The 23,640-nt window shown below is 40.7% G+C and overlaps 1 protein-coding gene across 1 annotated transcript in view; it reads left to right on the top strand.

Annotated features, from left to right (window-relative positions):
- KIF1B (kinesin family member 1B) overlaps positions 1–20,835 on the top strand; it is a 110,699-nt gene extending 89,864 nt beyond the window's left edge. The window contains exons 29-49 of the mRNA XM_075280019.1: positions 131–216; positions 548–677; positions 756–918; positions 1,144–1,234; positions 1,357–1,472; positions 1,550–1,605; positions 2,194–2,302; positions 2,386–2,452; positions 2,827–2,911; positions 3,012–3,114; positions 4,153–4,267; positions 5,335–5,468; positions 6,310–6,371; positions 6,484–6,629; positions 8,199–8,438; positions 9,182–9,253; positions 9,716–9,837; positions 9,925–10,074; positions 10,181–10,373; positions 15,423–15,541; positions 15,672–20,835. Of these exons, the coding sequence (XP_075136120.1) occupies positions 131–216; positions 548–677; positions 756–918; positions 1,144–1,234; positions 1,357–1,472; positions 1,550–1,605; positions 2,194–2,302; positions 2,386–2,452; positions 2,827–2,911; positions 3,012–3,114; positions 4,153–4,267; positions 5,335–5,468; positions 6,310–6,371; positions 6,484–6,629; positions 8,199–8,438; positions 9,182–9,253; positions 9,716–9,837; positions 9,925–10,074; positions 10,181–10,373; positions 15,423–15,541; positions 15,672–15,711 (2,399 nt within the window). The 3' untranslated portion in view covers positions 15,712–20,835. The remainder of the gene's footprint in view (positions 1–130; positions 217–547; positions 678–755; positions 919–1,143; positions 1,235–1,356; positions 1,473–1,549; positions 1,606–2,193; positions 2,303–2,385; positions 2,453–2,826; positions 2,912–3,011; positions 3,115–4,152; positions 4,268–5,334; positions 5,469–6,309; positions 6,372–6,483; positions 6,630–8,198; positions 8,439–9,181; positions 9,254–9,715; positions 9,838–9,924; positions 10,075–10,180; positions 10,374–15,422; positions 15,542–15,671) is intronic.
- The last annotated feature ends 2,805 nt before the right edge of the window (positions 20,836–23,640 follow it).

Here is a 23,640-nt window from a genome sequence, read left to right as displayed (position 1 = left end):
CGCCAGACCTATACCTCATAATTGGCATTGTGATATTGGGAGCACAACATATTGTCAACCCTTCTATAATTCCATAGATTGGATCTATTAGATTTACCCTAATACTTCCACTTTGCTGCCCACTTCTTAGGTGATGAAGAAGCACCAGATTATGGATCTGGAATCCGACAGTCAGGAACAGCCAAGATCTCATTTGACAATGATTACTTCATTAAGGTAATTTACAAACTAAATGAGCCCTTGTTCACATTACAGTGCAGATGTCACCAATTGGGATCCGCCGCAGAGGACAGCATGGATTCTCATGCAATGACTTATATATGCATAATATATGGTATAGAGACTGATTATCTGTGAAATAACCCAAAGCAATTATTTGGGTTGTCCTCTGCCATACTTCATTGACCCTATAGTGCCAGAATGTGATCCCCTCTGGAGAATCTTGTCGTCCTCCTGAGAACCCCATGTAAATTTTGTTGAATTAACCATAGATAGTTATACTTGTTTTCGTCATGTCACTTCTGATGCATAATGATCTTGCACACAGAATGAGGTCTCTTCTACCGTTCTTACTCGTTCTGGGCTGTCTTTGGAAGAACTGCGAATTGTAGAAGGACAGGGTCAGAACTCAGAGATGAACACTCCTATGGAGGAGGTCAATCGGCTGGCTGAGATGGGTATGTGTGAGAAGCACAGAATCAAAATCTGGTCCCTTCCCCTGTTCCAGTCTCCTATAGCCTCTTATAATCATGCAGACATGAAATCAGGCAGTCTTTTGGATGGAAAGATGATGATGGAAGGGTTTAATGAAGATGTCGGAGAACATCTGAAGATTGGCAGTGTCTTCACCTTCCGTGTCACCGTGCTACAAGCTAGTGGCATCCCCCAGGAGTACGCTGATATCTTCTGCCAGTTCAAGTGAGTTCTTCCCCACTTATAAAACATCAGGGGTCGGGAGCAATGGCTATAAGCTAAAGCTACTCAAGGTGTTTAGACACCTTCACTCAGTGTTATTTCGGCTAAAGTAAAACATGGCATATTGTGGCTACAATTGTGGAAATGTGCCCCTAAACATGTATATGTCATTATTTTTTCGTGCTGTGCCATGCGCTACCATTGGTTCTTATTCTGAGTGTGTTGCAGCTTTCTACACCGGCATGATGAGGCCTTTTCTACAGAACCCCTCAAAAACAATGGTCGTGGTAACCCACTGGGCTTCTACCATGTTCAGAATGTAAGTGATCTGAGACAAAGTAGGCGTTGCTTGTTATACTGGATATACTGTTATACTTATAATAATACATGCCATCACACCACTAAATTTAATTAGTTGACATTGCATTCTTTTTTTAATAGATTGCTGTAGAAGTTACTGAATCTTTCACAGAATATATCAAAACCAAGCCTATTGTGTTTGAAGTGTTTGGCCACTATCAGCAGCACCCACTACATTCCCAGGGTCAGGACCTCAGGTATATACATACATTATATATAAGACGTGGTAATCTTCCAGTGGATGGGTTATAACTAATTCATTTCCCCTTTATAGCCCAGCACAACCTTCCCGTCGCCACTTCCCTCCTCCAATGCCCCTCTCTAAACCTGGTGAGTAGTTACCTTGTAGCAGCAGTCATAGGATAACTTAGTATAGTGGCAGATGAAAGACTTGCAAACACATGACCTCACCCTAAAGTCTCTATAATTTTGTCCTTGACTGTTCATTTATGGCCACTCTGCATGCCTTTCATGCTTTAACATCTCATTTTTTTATTTTTCTTGCTGCATGATGACAATTTTTTTTCTACCTTGATCTTATCCTTTTGCCTCTCCCTTTCGATTGCGTTTGTACCGTTTCTTCTCCTTTCTTAAACCCTTTTTGCTCATGTCCATGATAAGCTGGTGAGAGAAGGATAAATTTGGTCAGGTACCTAATGTCCAGCTATGTCAGTGTTCCAGTTTTGGACACTCTATCTGTGCATGCTAATGCAATCTCTGCAACACTGCAAGACGGGGCCGAACAGCTGCCATCATTCCTTTCTCTGCCAATACCTACCTGCCTGCCGGAGAGGGCTCCCAAAAGAGATGGTTAGTAGTAGAGGTCTCAGAGATGTTACTGCGCAGTGCTTAGGTCTTGTAGGTTTTTCCTTATATTAAGATCAGTACCTTTACTTATTCCCTATATTTGCATTCCAGTTCCAGCCACCAAACTAAATACTCTCAGTAAGCCAAGTCTTGGACAGAGTGTTAGCAAATACGACCTTCTGGTTTGGTTTGAGATCAGCGAATTGGAACCCACAGGAGAGTAAGTCAGAGATTTATACAACCCATTGTAAGTACATATCATCCTTAGGAAAGTGTTGACCTTCTGTGTTGGTGTCATCCTAGGTACATCCCAGCTGTTGTTGACCACTCCGGAGGGCTGTCCTGTCAGGGAACCTTCTTGCTACACCAAGTATGTATAACACTGTAAAATAGGCAGGTTTTAATATATAGATTTTTTGCTTTTTAGATCTTTTTTTCTAATAAGTTGGAGATAACTTTTAGTTGCACAGATTTCTGCCAAATAAAAATTCGACCTCATTCAGACAGCCGCGTTTCACAATCTGTATCAGAGCTGCAAGACTTGGACCACTGTGGTTCAGGTGAACCAAACTTTGATCATCATAGGGTTCTATGCTGATATAAAATTGGTTCAGGGAGGATGTAAGGTTTATGTTGCAAAGTAACTTTTTAAGTTAATTAATAAGCTATCTAGAACATCAACAATAGAACTGAAATGACTGTAGTCTTGTAGCCTTAGCATGACAGCGATATTTATTGCGATAGGGGATCCAGCGCAGAATCACAGTAACTATTATACACGAGAAGGGGAATGAGCTGCACTGGAAGGATGTACGAGAGCTGGTTGTCGGTAAGTGTCATGGCTTCCATTATTTTTTATGATGGAGATCTTGGGTCACCTTAAGCATCACTGTTAACCTGTTGTCACCTGTGTTCTCTTGTGCGTTTAGGGAGAGTACGTAACAAGGCAGAAGTGGATGAAGCAGCTGCTGATGCTGTTCTTTCCCTGAATATTATATCCGCCAAATACCTCAAGAATCACAGCAGCAGCAGGTAATGTTCTGGGTCTAAAGCGTCAAAGCAACTGGGTAATTTTTCCATCAGAGCCCACAAATCCTGTTCTTTTCTAGTAGAGATATATTTATGTATATATATATGGCTTTGCTGTCATTCTCCATTTTATGTTATGATTTGATTTGCTCTTCATTTTTGTTATTTTATCCTCTTTGCCGATCCCTTCTCTCTGCTCCCGGGTCCTCTCATTTTTGTTCCCCGGACTGTCTCTGTCACTAATGGCAGCTTCTTCTTCTGTGTCTTTCAGGCTGTTTCTTGATAAGGATATGCCTAGGTATTTTATGTTTTGCTTTTCCTTTCCCTGCACATAAAGATTCTCGGGCCTCACACAGAATACTTTATGTCCCCATCTGTCTGCACCCCCAGCTTTACTCCTCCCTCACCTTGCCTAGCGCTTCTGCACTAACTAGACTGTGTTGTAGACTGTAGAGATCAAGCAGATGTTTCATAGAACTCTATTGTGTTTTTTCAGGAATTCAGATTACAGAATAATGGAGTTATTGGTCAAATAATAGATCTTTCACTTTATATTAAATAGCAGCTTATGTGGATTTTCATGATGCCCATCAGTGCCTAAATGCCCACCCTTATGGACAATTTGTGCAGTTTACCCACAGTGAATATTTCCTGGTCAGCCATATCTGATTAATAAAATAGGGTTACACACAGGCATTCTATTATGTTACTGTCAATGTCCATAAGGAAGCGTTATGACCATGCAACTTACTAGCACTGCTATTTACAATTTTTAAGATTAGGAAGCATCTATACTCGAAACAGCACTCCTAGTGGCTAATCCTCCAATGGTATTGTCTGAACAATGTTATGGATGAGACCTTGTTTCCATAACACAGTGTAAAATAAATGGGTTCTCTCTAGTGCAGTGCCCAGAATAGTCGCTCTAGTTGTGTCTGTGTGTGTGTCTTTGTGCTGTGTGTTTAGTTTGTTCTGTGTTGGGCTTGGGATGTGTCATTGTTGCAGATAACTCATATTATTCATTCTACCATGGGTCTGCAGGACATTTTATCGGTTTGAAGCCGTCTGGGACAGTTCCCTGCATAACTCTTTACTTCTGAACCGAGTAACCCCCTACGGCGAGAAGATTTACATGACATTGTCAGCATATTTGGAGGTATTTCTTCTGTTGTCTATGTTTCTGCCCACACTATGTATTTAGGTATAAGTATGCAGAGAAAGAGACAAATAAAATGACCAAATGTCTGGCAAAAGTTTGTAAAAATTTTTACCCAAAGAAAAAAAAATACAGTTTTGATGTGTTTTTTTGTTTTAGCACACTTTTTTAAATTAGAGCTAAAATATAAATTTATTTCAATTAAATTTTGAAAACCTCACCAAAAGTCACATCAAAACTGCATGCATTTTTCCATTGTAGTTTTGATGTTCCGCAGTGACCCAAAATGCAGTATATGTTCCCTAGTTGGTCCTCAGGCATGTAATAATGCTTCCTAGTGATCCCCAGACACCAAATAAAGCCTCCCAGTGGCCCTCAGATGCCAAATAATGCTCCCAGGCAAGTAGTTTTACTCCTCACTGGCCCACAGGCAAGTAGTAATGTTCTCTAGAAGCCGCCAGGCAAGTAAATGTCTCCCAGTAGCTCCCAGACAAGTAATAATGTCCCCTAGTGGCCCCCTGTCAAGTAATAATGTCATCCAGACCAGTAATAATGTCATCCAATGGCCTCAGATAACTAATAAAGCGGGAAGGATGCTGATGTAGTTAAACTGGGATGTGCGGCCATTTCCCCACGTGCACATGATTGTCCTGGTTGGGATTTGCTGATGCTGATTAGCAGAGAAAATCTGAACTATAAAACAGAATTGTGCTCAGTACTGTGGCCACAATACAGTTCTGTTCTGCAATACAGTTTCCCTTAAACTTGTTAAAAGGGTTGTGCAGAAAATAAGTTATTATAGTCTATCCTTAAGACAGGCCATAAATATCTCATGGTTGGCGGGGGCCGATAAGCACAATAGGGGGCTAGAAGTGGTTGTCTTTGTTCCTTTATTGTGGCTGGGTGCTTATACCGCAGCTCAGCTCACATTGACCGTTCAGTTGGTGAATAGGCCGTCTGTCAGTTCCCTTGATCAGATATTTATGGCCTATCACATATGTGAATATGTTTTATAGGCACAGTATATACTGTAATATAAGATCTCCATTGTGTTCTGTTCCTCACAGCTTGACCACTGCATCCAGCCTGCAGTCATTACTAAGGATGTATGCATGGTCTTTTATTCTCGTGATGCCAAGATCTCCCCTCCACGTTCCCTCCGCAATCTCTTTGGTAGCGGCTACTCAAAGTCTCCTGACTGGTAAATATCTCCATTTATGGTTGTGTTTAAGAGTCCTGGAATCCTAGTGTGTATCTGTGTGTGTATGTAGGAATCTACATAGTAGATGAGGTTGGATGACACACGTCCATCAAGTCCTACTTATTACCTTACACTGCTGATACAGAGGGAAAAAAAATTGTCAATTACCCGATGTCGAGGGAAAAAATTCTTCCCGACTCTAAATCCATCAATCACTATAAAACCCTGGATCTACCTGAATTTAATAAAAATCTAAAACCAGTAATATTTTTCCATTCAAGAAAGGCATCCAGGCCCTCAATGAATCCACCATCACCACATCGTGTGACAGTGACCTCCATAGTCTCACTGCTCTTACAGTAAAGAATCCCTGCCTATGATGCTGGTGAAATATTCTCTTATCTTGGCATATAGTATGTCCTCTTGTCATTGTCACAGGCCTAAGAGTGAAAAAATCATTAGAAAGCTCTTTGTAATGTCCCTTCATGTATTTGTACATTTTATCAGATCTCCCCTTAGCCGTCCTTTTCCCAAACTGAATAACCCCAAACTATGTCTGTACTAATGATTTGTATAGAGGCATAACTATGTTCTTGTCATGAGTATATGTGCCTCTTTTGATGCATCCCAAAATGTTATATGCCTTGGTAGCAGCTACCTGGCACTGGGCACTAAAAGTAAACTTACTGTCCACCAAAATCTCAGTCTTTTTTTATCCTTTTTATATCAGTGCTGAATGTATAGACATTGTATAAAGGGTAGAACCAATAATACTGCACAGCAAGTGTTTTATTACCTTCTGTAATTATAAAAACTTCATGTATTCTTATTCCCATTGCAGCAACAAAGTAACTGGAATCTATGAGCTCAGTTTGTGCAAAATGGCTGACACAGGAAGCCCAGGTAACAATCGCCCTGTACTAGTCTCTACCCAAAATGGACGTGAAAGCTTTTTTGTGATTTAATAATATACTAAAATATCCTTTTTATTGTTTGTTTTTTTCTCACCCATTAGGAATGCAAAGAAGAAGAAGAAAGATCCTGGACACCTCAGTGGCTTATGTCCGAGGGGAAGAGAACCTGGCTGGCTGGAGACCTCGTGGAGATAGCCTAATACTTGAACATCAGTGGGAGCTTGAGAAAATGGAACAGCTACATGAGGTATATCCATAGGATTTATCATTTAAGGGGTTTTCCTGAATAAAAAAAATGATAGGTCAGCAATATTAGATCAGTCTGGTTCCAACACCCAGCACCCCATCAATCAGTTGTTCTCAGTAGATCCATGATCAAGCTCGTGTCTTTGAAAGACGGCTGAATAAACAAGCGAGATTCCAAACCTATCTAATCTTATTGCTTCCAATATGCCATTTAGCTCCAGAGGTACCTGGCATTCACTTATTTCCTTCTATCGAGCTAATTGTCTAGTTGCCAAGGCTTGTTTTATGTCTGGAATCAGATTTAGTATCTGGACACAGTTTGCCACTATACTATAATCAGGGGTAGGTTAAGGCTACCATGGGCCCCAGGCTGTTCGTAAAGTCCTCTTTAGACCCCAAAGTATAATAAGCAGAGGCCCTAGGGAGGTGAGTAACCATAACAAACAGTGATACTTACCTCTCCTGGGCTCTGGCGTTCATTGCCATCCTCTTTGGGCCTCTTCCAGCCTCTTGTTGTCAGGGACCCCTGAGGCCCAATCACAGGCCTTAGTATTCCCTGACGTCATTCAGGAAGCTGGAAGAGAATGGAAAACCATGCCGGAGCCCAACAGAGGGGAGTTAGGGTATGTTCACTCTACTATTATTACAGTTCATTGCTGTTATCCATCATAGGATATCAGCAACAGACATTAACGATAGTAGACATGAATGTCCTCCGTCTGCGTCTGTTCGTATTGACTATAATGTAAAAACATGACAGACGTTTTCTTCTTCCATATTTGATACTTTTGTAATGGAAGAAAAAGTCCTGCATGCATGACTTGTCTGATCATGTGGGACTTTTTCTTCCCTCAAAAAAGCATAAAACATGACGGAAGAAAGCTTCTGTTGTATTTTTTACATGGGGATGTATGGAGATGGGAGGGGTCTGCATATTCTGTATAATGTCCTGTTCTAGATGAGAGCAACGAACATTGAATAACGGTGTTGGGAACCCACCATAACATTATTATGTTTACCCTTCCCCCCAGGGTCCCTCTCTTTCTGTAGAGACCCAGTATTATAATAATAGCAGTGCCTTGTAGAGGTGATTCTGTTATTCAGAGGAATATTTCCAGTAAATCAATGTTTTATTCATATGCAAATGAAGGGAGAAGTACTTTAAGGTGTGCCTGAACTTCAGTCTTTGTGCTAGATTCTTGGCAAAACATTTTTCATTGTGTACATATTAATAAAACATTGAGAATGGGGCTTCAGAGGTACATTTGGAAACTGTAGAATCACCGCTATAAGGTACTGGGGTTAGCTTTATAACCAATGTACTGCTGCACACTCCCTTTAAGCTTAATAGTTCAGTGCTGAAGACATTCACATCGTGAATCTTGATACATGTTGGTATTTAGTTATTGGCAAGCCAAATAATTGGCATCAAGACATGTGCCAGGCCCTTGCAGAGGTTTAGGTAAGCATGTTCAGAATCATCATTTGTTCTCCACCCTTCTAAGAAAATTCCATAGTGTCTGAATTGGCATTATGTTCTTATAAATAATCCCCATGCTTGCTCTTCAAGGTGGAAAAGACTCGGCATCTGCTCCTGCTCAGAGAGAAGCTTGGTGACAGCATTCCAAAATCCCTGAGTGACTCCATATCCCCCAGTCTGAGCAGTGGAACACTCAGTACCTCCACCAGCATCTCCTCCCAGATATCTACCACCACCTTTGAAAGTGCCATAACCCCAAGCGAAAGCAGTGGCTACGACTCCACCGACGTAGAAAGCCTGGTAGATCGTGAAAAGGAGCTGGCAACTAAGGTATCAGGCTTTTGCACATTGATTGGAAATTGTATTCTCTGGAAATTGTCTCTTTATTCACTTTGTGTTAATAATTTCTCATATAATTCAGGTCAAGGGTTTATTGAGCCTTCAGTTTTACCGCACATTAATGTAAACAATGTAAAATTGTGTTAGGGCATGTTCACATCTGCATTGTTTAATTCACTCTTCTATTCTGTCATAGGAACAGAAGAATGGATTAAACAATAAAAAGGGATATGTTTAATGATGGACAAGTGATCCCAGGGATCACCTTATCCGTCGGGTATCTGTTGTTTTCTCTGTTACTTTGTCAGATGAAAAGGACTTGCTTGCTAGATTTTCTCATCCACAATGTAGATGTCAACAACTTTAAACACCAAATCGTTGCACCTGGTTTTATGCTGCCCACACAAATTTCCAACAAAGAAGCATGGCGAGGGTATGGTGAGGGTGCAGGCAACAGCCTAGCGGAGGCTGCGCTTTCTCACAAATGAGATTCATCTTCCACCAACGCAGGAGTATATGAAAACAGAAAAGACTGAAGTGCGTCAGTCTCCTCTCCCCACTCTCTGACTACTACGCAGACTATATTTGGCTGCCCATCACACTGGCAAGTGGTTTAAACCACTGCCATAAATACAATGTGGAGCGAGCTTTAACGACCTGCACATTGGTCATTAAACGGTTAAAGCCATAGTTGTCAATGACTTCAATAAGTTTTGTTTTGTTTGTTTTTTCAGTGCTTGCGACTGCTCACTCACACATATAACCGGGAGCTGACCCAAGTATGCAATAGCATTAGTGATTGTAAGGTAAGCGATATGCATTACATTGTCTAAAGATAGGTTACTTGTTCAGTGGCGGAAATAAAACTTTCAAGAAAGGAATTGGCCCATATTGTGTAAATAAAGAGCTAGTCGTAGTTACCTACAGATGAGTTAGCCGGGAGTCTAGGACAGGGGAGGGATAATTCTGCTCCCTAGTTACACTGTAACATCCAACAGAATAAGCAGGTCCCATGTTTAGTTTCACTGATAGGAAATTTTCACTCTCTTAGAAATGGTGAAAATTTACAACACAAGCTATATTATATTATATCATATTATGTTATTATTAGCATCTACCTTGGTAGGCTTTATTTATATGTCTGATAACCTCTTGCATTTTCCCTGTTGCTATAATATTTAGAGTAGAGGCTAAGATGCTAAGATGTAGTTTTTCTGTTTGTCACAGTCTACAGTTCTGTTAGACTGACATGAGTATTTCCTTTGCAGTTGTCCGATATTTCCCCAATCGGTCGTGACCCATCTGTCTCTAGCTTTAGCAGTGCCACCCTGACTCCTTCTTCTACTTGTCCATCACTGGCAGACTCCAGATGCAGCTCTGTGGATCAGAAGTAAGTAATAAGCCAATTCTTACATACATGTACATATTGTAGGTGTTACTCCCAGACATGTACTTCATCAATTCTGTTTTTTTGCAGGACCCCTGAAGCCAATTCCCGTGCTTCCAGTCCATGCACAGAGTTTGAACAGTTCCATATAATTCCCCCAGTAGAAAGCTCTTACCTAGCCCGCGCAGGAAAGAACGAGTTCCTTAACCTAGTACCTGATATTGAAGAGCTGAGACCTGGGTATGAGAAACTTACCCAACATTGGCTTCTAATAGTGTAACACATGTCCATGTCAGGAGTTCAGTTGCTTTTGTTATAAAATGAAACAAATCTTCTTTATCCTCAGGTCGGTGGTCTCTAAAAAGGGTTATTTGAATTTCAAGGAGCCTCATTCTCATTCTTGGGCCAAGCAATATGTTGTTGTTAGGCGTCCATATGTTTTCATCTACAACAGTGACAAGGATCCAGTAGAACGATGTCTTATTAACCTTTCCACGGCTCAAGTGGAGTACAGCGAGGACCAACAGGCCATGGTCAAGGTGTGTTCAGAGATTAATGTATTTTATTGAATTGTTAAATGGCCCCATGTACCCTGAGGATTCCAGTTAAATTGTGAAACATGTTGGGGAGGGGGTGCTGCTCCCTGAGCAGGACAGTATACAAAAAGGCATACTGAACTAACAATAATACAGAATGTGAATGTACACAATCAGTGGTTGGTATCAGTCAAAGCCGTGGCTACTGTCCAGGTAGGTAGATAAGTGATATAGACATTATATTTTAGAATATTTAGAAGTAAAAGTTATGTTTTTGAGAAATGGAAAATAAGTTTCAATTTTGGGGTAAATTGTGAGATAAATATATTGAATTGAATACATATCCAAATCTGTTTCTGGGATAATCTAAATAACCCCTTATAGGAGCTGGCTAGGGAGTTAAGATCAACTTACCTGATGCCGCAGAATTTTTCTGATGGACCCAGGAATCCAGCCTGGTTCTGACCCCTAGGTCATGTGATCAGAACCAGCGCTCTGACCCCCAGGTCGCTATGACCCTCACCCCTTCCCTGATCTCACAGGTAATATCTGTGCTATAGCGGCCGGCTTTACTATAGTCACCCAATCCCCCATAGCACAAGTAATTACCTATCAGATAAGGAGAAGCACGTAATGGGGGTGAGAGCGCTGGTTCTGATCACATGACCTGGAGGGTCAGAACCCGCAGGTCCACCATCAGGAGTCTGCCAGATCAGATAAGTTAATCTTATCGACTCGGATGACCCGTTTAACAGTTAGTGTTTGGTCCTAAATGCTTAGACACTTTTAATTGATTTTTCAATAATCTGCACCATTTTATGTGACATATAGGCCAGTTTTTTAATACCTTCTTTAACAGAATAATTTTTTTCTTTAGTTTTTCACTTATTATTTATGGTTTAAATGTGCACATTTACACTAAAACAAAGTTATTAGAATTTTTCTTAGATATTTACTATGTATAGATTTAGGTTTAGTTCACACGGGGCAAGAGGGGGCGGATTTTGGTGCGGAATCCACCTCAAAATCCACTCCCTCACAATAGAGGTCTATGTAGACCACTAGTGATCTTTTTTCCGCTAGCGGTTTGTTCCCGCTTGTGGAAAAAAGAAGCGAGCTGCCCTTTCTTGAGGCAGAAATCGCTGCGGCGCGTCCGTGTCAAGACAATCCCTCCAGACTAGGCCCATTCATTTGGGCCTACTCTGGAATGGGAAGCGGCTTCCGACAGTTCTGGCAGGCGCATTTTGGTCTTGATTCTGACTCGCTTCCCGTGTCAAAATCAGGACCAAAATACGCGGTCACTAGCCCGTGTAAACTAGGCCTTAGGTGAACAGAACAAATGTGTCTTCGGTTTGGATGGACGGTGAGTCATTTTATTTTTCTTTGTATTTTGTATGAGTTTTGGCCCTAAGAAGGTTATTTCCATAGCTGGGGTTGTGTAGTGACTGCTGCAGAGTTGGCTTCCTTTTCTGTTGGCAGTATGACATCTGTCTAGCCTTGTCATGTCTGACTGGTTCTAGAACAAAAAGTAGACACCGAGCACACTCATAGTGCAGATAATCATAAATATTCTGTGGCAATTGGAAAAACCCACAAGTGACAAATAGACCTGATTGGCCTCTCACCTAATGTGACTGTGATCCCGTTCACAGTTACGTTTAGAAGATTGATGACTAGGTGGAGGGAGCAGCACGTCACAGGAACACCAATAGGAAAGGACCAGGTGTGAAAGAAATGTAAAAAACCAAAAGGACCGCGCTCACAGGTCAATAGATTTATTGGGAAAAAACTGGAGTGCACAACACAGACTCAACGTGTTTCGGGCCTAAATGCCCTTTATCAAGTGCATAAACTGTTTAAAAACACAAGACATGGAAAATATAAAACAGAAATATCACACAAAAATAACATAAAAATATAATAAAAACCAAGCCAGTAAAAAAACAAGCCAGTACAAGACCATATTTAAAATAATAGCAATGATCAAATCTAGAGATAGACTTAGTACACAATATGTGTTAACAGTAGATTAAAATAAAAAGGAATAAAAGACAAAACATCTTTCCTGAAACACCATGTTACAAGGTTTTCACAATAGCTGCAACCTTCTGCAACTCCCTGCAGCAAGACTACGCCCGAGAAACTAAGTCTTAAAAGAAAAGAACAGACAAGGAGCTGAGATTAGCCTCTTACCTTTACGCTGGGTAGCTCAAACATAGTGGTTGAGGGGCTGAACCGTCCTATTTAAAGTAACGTGCCGTGTCTGTGCATAAAACCCGGCTCTCAACTCCACTTCCTGTTTGGAAGATGGTGGGCCGGAAGTACGTCATATGCGTTTCACCGTGGAAAGCATAGAAGATCTTACACATGCGCAGTGCACCTTTAACCCACGGGAATGAATGATATATGTTCTCAGCGTGTAAATTAGGTATTAAAAAAAAAAAAAAACCCTTAAGGTAAAAATGATAATATTTAGAGATGACTAATAGTGCAACAGAAAAAAGGTATTAATATAAATATAGACAAGGTATTTAAATACACAAGATAAAACTAGACTTTGAACCAGAAGATATCCACACTCTGAATGGCTGGCATAGTTTACCTATTTATTCACGTCTTCTGACGCTATATTTAGTCCAGCTGGATGCATTGTGTTCAATTTAAAGAGCCAAAACATTTCCCTTTTATTCAGCGTTCCTAACCTGTCAGTAGTTTCAGGTGGAACCTAATCAATTGGTATAACCGAAAAACCACTAAAGTCCTTATCGTGAAATTTGGCAGCATGGCGAGAGACACTGTGGTTCATAAACCCATTTATAGTATTGGAGCCAATGTATTGGAGGCCACATGGGCACTCCAAAAGATAAATCACAAATGTGGAAGCACAGTCTAATCGATGTTTCAATTTATAAGTATCATTGGTAGTGAAACTAACTATTTCAGATGTTCGGTGTTTGATGTTACTACAACATTTACATCTATTACGACCACATCTGAAACTCCCTTTAGGGAGCTCAGATATTGTTTTCTTAGCTGGCTTAATTGGACGTAAATTGCTCGGAGCTACCAAACTTTTAAGAGTCCTTGCTCTTCTAAATGTAAAATTGGGTCTTTTCGGAAGAGTTTTCGTAAGAAAAGGATCATTTAGTAATACCGACCAGTGTTTATTGATTATTTTCCTTATGTAATTGTGTGAAGAGCTATAGGCTGTAATAAAATTAAGATTAAAATTAGCTGTAGTTGTGGAGTGTTTAGGCACTAGACACTCCGTCTGGCTCATGCCATTGGCTCTTTGACATGCCGCTGAAATGATTCGGCGTGGATAACCTTTTGCACGAAATCTGTTGGACATGATCTCACTCTGTATTCTGTAATCTACATCCCTGGTACAGTTACGTCTGAGTCGACGGAACTGTCCAAAAGGTACGTTACATTTCCACTTTTTGTAGTGGAGGCTGTTAAAGTCTAAAAGACTATTACAATCAACGGATTTAAAAAAGGTCTTAGTATATATTTTATCATCCTCACTGATCAGGATGAGATCCAAATAGTCTATTTTATTAGGGTCTGATTTCCCAGACAAATGAATACCAAAATTATTGAAGTTTAAATGTTCTGTAAAGACCTTAAAGGAGGCCTCTGACCCATCCCAAACAAAAAACAAGTCGTCTATAAAACGTCTATAATATATCAAATTATTAGACCATTGATGTTCGCCATAGATCCACAGTTTTTCGAAATGCCCCATGAACAGATTGGCGTAACTAGGCGCCATTCTCGTACCCATGGCCGTACCTTTGTTTTGTATGTATAGCTCTCCATTGAACTGGAATATATTTCTTTTCAAAATAAATTCGATGCTATTTATAATGAAGTCTCTCTGTACTCCTGGAATTGTACTGTCTGAATCTAAGATGGACCTGATTGCCATCAGACCAAGCTCATGCGAGATATTGCTATACAAACTAGTTACATCCAAGGTTGCCCATCTATATGTGTTTTTCCATCTAAATGGCAACATTTCTTGGATGAGTGTGGCGGAGTCTTTGAGAAAAGAGGGTAATTTGACCACATAGCGTTGTAAAAGAATGTCAACATATTCTGAAAGATTACGGGTTAAGGAGTTGAGACCCAAAATGATGGGTCTACCCGGTGGGTTTAAGGCATCTTTATGCACCTTAGGAAGGTGGTAGAACAGTGCTACCGTTGGTGTTTTAATATCAAGAAAAGCTTTCTCCTGATTCCCTGCCTATGGGCCCTGTTGATCAGAGATTGGTATTCCGCTATATGTATCTCTGTGGGGTCTGAAGGGAGTGGTGAATAGTATTCAAAATCGGAGAGGATACGTTCAGCCTCCCTCATATAAACGTCCCTATCCTGAATCACTATCCCCCCTCCCTTGACTGCTGATCTTATAACAATATTGGTGTTATTACTTAAAGATTTCACAGCTTGTCTTTCAGCAAGAGTGAGATTGTTATGAATAATTCGTTCATTCTTTTTTAAGGCCCTAAGGTCAGCCGCAACTAAAGAATAAAAAGTCTCTATGTTATTTCCACGGTGATGAATTGGATGAAACCTAGATTTCGGTCTTAATTTAGTATGAATAATTTGAGGTTCCAAAGGTACATTATCATTAGATACAGACGTACTTGGACCATTGTCCGTGTCTCCATGGGTTATAATCTGATTTTCATTCTTCCCCATGTTTACTATTGCAAAATGTCGTTTGAGGGTCAACTTTCTAGTAAAGGCATTCAAATCTAGAAAAAGTTCGACCTCATTTGCACTCTGTGTGGGGCAAAATGATAAGCCCTTTGATAAGAGGCTGGTCTGACTGGTTGACAGATATCCTGCCTAGAAACCTTTCAAGGTCTATAACAAACATTCTCAAATTACTTAATTCGTCATCTAAAGCCAGAATAGCCATTGACCTTTGGGGCAAAAAGACTTGGGAAAACATATTATTTTGTCTTTTCTTTTAACCATTCTTACTTCACATTCATGTAGGATCATTTTGCCTAATATTCTCTTGAATTACTCTTCCATCAGAGTCCCAACATATTTGCGGTGTGTACCAAGCACCGCGGGATCTTGCTGCAGGCCATTAATGATAAAGATATGAACGACTGGCTGTATGCCTTTAACCCCTTGCTTGCTGGTACAATACGGTGAGTATGGATGTCTATTAATGACTGCCTCCTCCCACGTGTCTCAGTGATGGGGCACAATTTAAGAAAAAGCCTTCTCTCTGTAAATCCATATGATGATGTAATTTTTTTTTCTTCCTGATTTCTATAGATCAAAGCTTGCAAGACGTCGTTCCCTCTCTAAATACTGAGCAGCTCCATCTCCTGTCACCTTCTAACGTGAAGGAATACCTCCCTCTTCCCTTTTTGTGATTTTTGACGTTTCTCTTGTCTGTAAAACTGTGGCTTTTCCCCAGCTCCTCTTCTGTCTGTGCTGAAAACAAACCCAACTTGTCGCATGTGGCCGACCAAAGAAGAAAGGACAGAGAGAAACGGACTCCTGATCGCCCTCTTTTCTTCTGGATGCGTGTTCTGCCTTTCCCCCAATTCCTTCTTACCCAGCAGTCTCTAGTGTCTGTAGCGTAACTCGTCTATCGGAAAATGCATTGTTTTGCATTTTTTCGTCTCACTTTAAAAAAATTTCTCAGTTGAATGGCCACTATGGAAACCTCCAGCTCTCCCTAAGATGTTACTGGTCCCCATGTATCTTTCATTGTGCTGCTAACCACTACTACGGAGGGCAGGAGGTTCCACATCTACGGCTTTCTCTGTCTCTTCTCCTCCAGCCGCGGCACTACACAATGCCAGGGGCTGCACTGTGACCATTCCAGTGGTTGGAGCTATCATAGTGGGCAATTTTCAGATTATTACCCCACCCTCAAAAAAATGAGTTTGCCCACAAGTAGGTTAGGAAATTTTTGAAAAAATGTATTGAGATTGCTAGGTTTTTTTGGGTATATGTTTGGCAATGATGCCGTACGTTATACATGCCTTGCAAAGCTGTGCAGACAGGTACTGGTGCCCTGTAGCGGATTACTGACGACAGGATAAGGGATTTTTATGTTATGAATATTGGCAATTGTACGATTGGAAAATGCTGCTTTATGTTTTATTATTTTTAGGAGGTCATGTGGAAATCAAACACTTTCTATAGTGGAGGGGCATCCTACAGTCTTAATATATGCCATCTGTTGTCTCAGGCCAAAAGCACTTGTCTAAATGTCCTGAAAGCTATATGTGCATCAAACAACACATGCGTGGCCAATCCAGTAATTATTTATAAACCAGGATTGGTTGTAGGAGGAGTGACAATGTACATTGTTTTTTACAGCCTGGTTTCTGAATGTTTTTCTGGAGACACTTCGTGCCCCCCAAGAGCTTCACTTATCATCTGGAAGGTTTGATAATAAGAGTTATCCTCTTCCCTTTGGTTTTTCTGCAGAGAATTGCAGCCTTGCTCTACAACAAATGGGTTATAACCTTGATATAAACTTATATTTCTACATATTATATATAAATATATAAATATATTGGTTCAAAGGTAACAAAATGTTGTGCGGACTTTGCTTTGATGGATCCCAGAGTGTTTAGTAACAAGATTAGTAAGGTCCTGTATGTTGGTGCCGTACTTCTTGCCAGTCATGGCCAAATCTTGAGACAAACATTACTGCAGGGGTTTCATATCAGATGATTGTTTTTGCTGTTAACACTTCTGTACATGTCATAGTTTCTGCTGAATTGTTCACTTAAAAATGTCTGCCTCTGGAGTATGCAGGTAATATATCATATGCCTATGCATTCTTAAAGATAAGTGTAGAATAAGCATATTTCTGATTTAGAGCCCTTGTCACGTACAGAGTCAGCCAGCTCTGTGACACCCTGTATAGATTATGCCATGGGCCAGCAAACCCAGCGAGCATGCTCCAGGAAAATGGGCCCAAAGCAGAAATATCCTTACTTGCAAACAGCAGAGACAGCCATACAATACTATGGGAACTATTATATGTAAAGTGAGACAGCATAGTCTGGGTACCACCTAAGGCCCTACGCTCAAAGGAATAAATCTAGCAACCCGCTTTAATGTTGGCTTAAGATAAGAGTTGTTACCTAAGTATCCTCTGGTCAGCACTGTTTGTATTAAAACCAGGCAAAGTAGGGGCATCCCATTACCGACCATTTTAGAACCTTGCTCTGCAATTTACTCCCAAGTAATACTGCCATATAGTGCCCTAATAACGCTTGCTTAAAGAACATACATAATACTGCCTATTCCTAAGTATTACCACCACACACTACTAAATAATTCTGGGTGGTTTAGTTTGCCGTTAGGGTTCCTGTTTGGTCCCATTTTGCCACACTCTAAAACCGGCCCTGCCTTTGTTGGCCTAGCCTGACATAAAGTTACCTTTCAGCTGAATACTACAATGACCCTGCTCTGTGCACATTATTGACATTGGTTTCCCTTGCACCTTGTGACCGCTGACCCCGTCGCTACAGCTTTAAATTGACACACGTGCACTTTAGTTTCAATGTAATATTTTGTTTTATCTCCTCTCTGGATTCACCACAAAGCAAAGTCCGTTGTTGGCTTGTTTACTAATTTAAAGGGATGTTTACTTGTTTATCGTGTTTAGTGTATTGTATTTATGCCTGCGTTTACTTGCACATGATGGAGGGAAGAGAACAGCGTTGATCAGTTGTTGTCGCACCTTAGCGGGGGAGCGGACTATGCATATCACAGCTACATCAAAACCTCACTGCAGTCTGAGGCCAGTGTGGTCTCATTTCTGAAATTTCGACTTCTCAAGGTGCCCGAAGTCCACTGCCTATAGGAAGATTAGTATGAATGTATATTTAACAGGAATTCAGAGCTCTCAGCAGTCTGAAGCTTCTCAGATAAACCAGTGACCTTTGGGACACTACAACTTCGAGCTGCGAGATGGGAGTTCTAGTGTCCTGACAGCTAGAGATAGGCACAGATGACAGACTACTAGTTTGGACCCATTATCTGAACTGTGTAAACCGGAATGTATTTGTACATTTGTGCTTTCTCATCCAGAAATCAGGCAACAATAGTGCAATTATTTCATTAACGCATACGTTTTACCTTGTGATAACTATTAAAATTGCCCACAAATTCTGCAATCCATCATTCGTTCTTAAAGTGCTAAGATTTGCATGCTATGTTAAGTCTTGCATCACTTTCCCTTCACTTGCTCCTTAGCCGCAGACTATCAGTCTATGTAGTTTGTTGCCAAGGAACAGATATCTTTAAATATGGCAGATTACAGCCAGACCAATCCTACTTTTCTAAGCTCCTGCAGACTTAAATGAACTGAATATAAATCATACCCACTGAACTGAGACTATTTAAAGGGCCAGTAACATAGGACTTCATATTGTGCACTAAAATGTCTTTTAGCGGATGCTGAAATACAAGAGCTTCTAAATTCTTTCACAGTGAGGTAAAGACGTCCGTACATGTATTGGTGATTGTCAGCAGTACGACTGGAAATGTATTTATCTATCCTTGTGGATTAAACACTAACCCAAAAATAATTCTACATCATTTATTCCAGTATGGTATCAAGACTGATAATGATTTTAATCCTACCTATTGTGTATTCCCCTTTAAGATTAACCATCTCCATTGTGAAACATATCAGACTTTTAAAGGGGCTTCAGCCTAAATTAATATCAATATCCAAGTAATATTTCAATGAAATGCAGAGTGATATACGGATCGCCAAGCCTCCTGTTGTTCATTTCTTGACTAACGTGAGACAGACTGGTTGCTAGGGGCTTACCACTTTAAAAGACTGTGGTTGTTAGACAGTGAGTTCCTTGCAGCCATAGTCACATCATCCTCATCCCCTGTGCTAGCAATGATCCTTTTTTAATCCATTTGTAAAGCTTCATTATTGTAGGATTAGCCTGTATTTCTCTACCAATAGTATTAGATATATAGATCAGTAGCGGCAGCATACATGAGACACTTTGAGGTCCATTATTAGCATAACTTTGACCACAGAGAACATATCAATGGCTTATGATTCTCCAAAGCACTGGAAATGGAGAAGGAACCAAAACCCGCTGTGCCTATAATGCAGTAGGTATTTTAGGGGCTGGGCAGATGTTGCATCGGCAGCTGTGACTGTGGCCCCTGATCAATCGAAGTCACTCTATATTGTTTTTCACAGTTATTTATTATTTATTAACATTTTATTCCTTTGGACTAAAGAACATTCCCTACAAGCTCTGAATTTACCGGGCAGCTAAAGCTGCGGCCTAGTAGCCAGGCTCTGCTGCCAGAAGGGACCACACTGGACCTTGTGGACACCAATGTGGCTACCTTGTATGTTAAAATAGCGATGGTGCCATGTATTGCTGATTCCATACCAGCACTTGCACCTCTTGTATTTAATATAAGGACGATGTCTGTTGAATGGGGGATTAGTTTTGAGAGTATTCCAGGTTGTATGCAAAAAAAGTTGCCTAAAGGCCATAAATAATAATAAAAAAATATATATTACAACTCGGCCAACCGCATTAAATGGTCTGCCTAGCGTTGGAAAAACATGGCTGCCACATAAAATCTATTTCTGGAAAAAGTAGCCAAAGTTCGTCCCTTCTGGATGTTTTCTTTAATGACACCATTCCTTTAAGAAAGACATCTCGGGCTTTCTTCACATACTTACTATGTGATGCTTCATCTTAATTTTGCCAGTCATGGGTTTTATTATTAGGCCGAAGCAGTCGCCTTGTAATGAAGTAACTGCTTATTAAGAAACTATTTAATACAAAAATGAGTGTTTTTATCTCCTTTCCAAATCTTAGAATCTCTGATGCCCCGGATACCCTTAGTACAGAATACATCTCCTTATCAGTTACTGTACATTTGCCTGACTAGGACACAAGATGGCGCATTGTGCCCTCAGCTAACACTGAATAGGATGCAGCCTATGGATACACAAGTGATATCACCCACATATCTGTGATGTCATCCATTGTCAGCACACACAGGCTGCAGTTTGGCAAATCTCACCACAGGTCATGTGACATTTGGCTACTATATTTCATGGAGATCAGGAAGACACTTGTTAGGGTTCCTGGCAGTATAAGGGTTACATAATCCCAAGCCTTGTCTCCCACTAAACAGGAAGAAAATACTAATATTTTTAGGAATAAGATGGAAATTCTCATCACTGTTTTAATTTCTGTGTTTTATTTTGTAAATATAATTGGATGTGTGGGCTTGAGTATACAAAATGTAAATATATCATGTATTTGTACTAATTCTGATCCATTTGCTGTATAGCCTAGATGTGCAATGCAGATATATATATAACTCTGTGTATTGGTAATCTTGCACCACTGGAAATGTTAGTGAACAAGACCTAACAATAAAAGTACAAGCCGTGCATTAACAGCTCTGAGCATTTTGCCTTGTGTCTTTACATCTATGTTCAAGGGGTTGTCTGATATTACAAAAACATGGCTATACAGCACCGAACCAGTGCACACATTGGGGAATTTTTTTTTTATTTTTTATTTGCTATTGTGCTGGTTGGAGGTGTTTGTAAAATACTTAACCAATCTAACAAGAAAACAGGCCGTGAAGTTCCTGCTAGCAATACTATAACCAAACATTACAAGGGAGATTCTGTCCCCTACACCGGTACTCAATGCCGTATGTACAGATGTAACATTAGTCTATTCTACCCATTTTTGTGAAAAGTGGTGATCTGTGCACAGAAGAAACAATGTGGCACATCTTTAGAGCAAAAAAGTCATCACATTTGCTACAAGAAAATTGGGCTATGTTCACACATCTTATTTTACAAGCTGAGAAATACAGAGGCATTAATTTAGTTTGTTCCTTTTTTCAAAGCATTTTAAGCTGCATAAACCCCTGCAAAATACCCACCACACCCGTGTGATAACACATGAGATGCACCTCCATGTAGCTGATAGTCACTTAATGATTGTTCCCTTACATCCCACCTGCAGCACAATGAGGGGTATTTCTGCCCCTGTGTTACTGGGAGGACAAATGGAAGAGGAACCCGATCTCTTTCTCTTTTCAAGGTTATGGGTCTGATTTTGAGATGGGCAGAGAATAATCTATTCCATCTCTCTGCCATCCATATCAAGAGTTTCCTCAATTTGGTAGCAGACTACTTCAGTCTATGGCCACGAAGTTAAATGCCAAACTTCAGAAGTTCTGTCTCCGTATTAGGAGGTCAATCTCTTGGCAGTGGATACTCTGTCCATTCCATGAAGGTTCAGATTGGCCTATATTTTCCCTCCAATTTTTTGGTGCTCACAGCTCATAGTGATGAGTCGAGGGATATACAGGGAACATCTTCCAATTCAGAACCTGGTGTCTTAGGGATCTCCATTCTGACAGGATCTGAACAGATTCAACCTGACAGCCTAAAGCTTGATCGGCCCTTCTCACAAAATACAGGACTTTCAGAGGCTGCCTTAAATACACTAGCTCGTTCCAGAAAGGATTCAACCAGAAGATACTACACTAGGATAAAGAACGTTTGGAGCAGCTAGACATCAAGTTTCTTTCCTGCAAATTAGCCTCTTTTGGCAGTAACATCAGCCAAGAGAATGAGTGAGTTCCAAGCCTTGTCTGTGGTGGAGCCATATTCAAGTGTTTTTTTTCAGGACAGGGTGCAGCTGAGATATTTACTGTTCTGACCTAAGGTATCTTCCACAACTAATATTAATCAGGTAATCTCTTTGCCTGTTTTTTTTTTTTTTTTGTTTTGTTTTTTTTAAATCTGGATTTAACCACTTGAGGAAGTGGAGAGACTTCATTCCCTGGACATCACTCTATGTTTAAGGTCTAAAGACTTTAGGAAGTCCAACAATCTGCTCATTATCTACTCTGGCTGCAATAAGGACTTTAGGGCTTCCGAACCCACTCTAGCTAATGGACTAAGGAGGCAATTAAACTTCTAATCTCAAGAGTTAGATCCCCCAGAGTTTATCAAAGCCCATTCCACCAGATCATTCTCTACCTTGTGGACTGAGAGGAATCTGATTTCTACAGAGCAGATCTATAGTTCAGCATCTTGGCATACCCACCTTACCTTTGTCAAGCACTACAGCTTGGACTAGAAAGCTCTAGTCCAACCTGACCGACCCCCTGCCGCATTCCTGCGCACTCTATTATGCCCATAGTGGCCCCAGTACAAGGTATTATGCCCCATAGTGGCCCCTTCGCATACTATTATGCCCCATAATGAACACCCAGGAACAATTATTATACTCTGGTCTTTTCAGACCCTAGACTAGAGTATAGTAATCGGAGACCCAGGGGGATACAAACATTTAAAAAAACACTTGCTTACCTATCTCTGGCTCAGCTGCAGTCTTCAGTGGTGTCGGCTATCTTTAATGACGTACGGACATAACATGACCCAGGACGCAGGTCCCGGTCAAGTGACATCAGGGACGTCACACAACTAGGCCCGATGCCTGTATGGAGCGCGGAAAGGTAAGTAACAGTGTTTGTTATGTTCGCTTACCTCTTCCGAGCCTCCGATCATTATCAGACCCCCCGAGTATAATAATAGTGCTTGTGGGGCCCGTGGCGTCACTTACTGATCCAGGTCCCTGCCAGGATCGGTAAGTAAATAGGGCCCTTTACCGTAACGGCCTATTAAGAAGAAAAAAAAAACGCAGGGGTAGCGGCTGTTTCCGGGCCCCTAATGTCCCCGACCCTGTACCCCCTGCTACCCCGATAGTTATGTCACTGTATATACACACTTTTAAAGTAAAACTTTCATCTGTCTTACTAGTAACACAGAGGCAGAAACACCTATCGTTCTGCTGCTGTTAGGAAAACAGATTAACATAAAAAAAATAAATCTCTGTTTACTATGGAATGTCCTGTAGAGGAATGTCTCATGCAGGGTTAACCAATGTTGGGGATTAGGGTTAGACACAATGTCCAGCAGATTCGTGTACAGCGGAGCCACAACTTGCTGCTTACCATGGAATGTATCCAGCTCATTTAATAAGTCATTTTGACTCAGCAGATTTCTGCACTCCTCCCAGACAGAACACAATAGAAGATTGTCAGATCACTGCCTGCAAAAATGACGGCAGCCTTGAATATTCCCTTTAGTGTCCTCATATCTCATAAATCTGTGAGTTCTATAGGACTTCCTTATGCTGAATGTTTTTTGGTTAGGTTTTTTTTTTTTATCAACAACTAAAGG

Source organism: Leptodactylus fuscus, chromosome 6, assembly GCF_031893055.1.
Source record: "Leptodactylus fuscus isolate aLepFus1 chromosome 6, aLepFus1.hap2, whole genome shotgun sequence".
Taxonomy (NCBI): Eukaryota; Metazoa; Chordata; class Amphibia; order Anura; family Leptodactylidae; genus Leptodactylus; species Leptodactylus fuscus.
The sequence above is the reverse complement of the archived record's forward strand: the minus strand, read 5'-3'. Positions and strand labels throughout refer to the sequence as shown.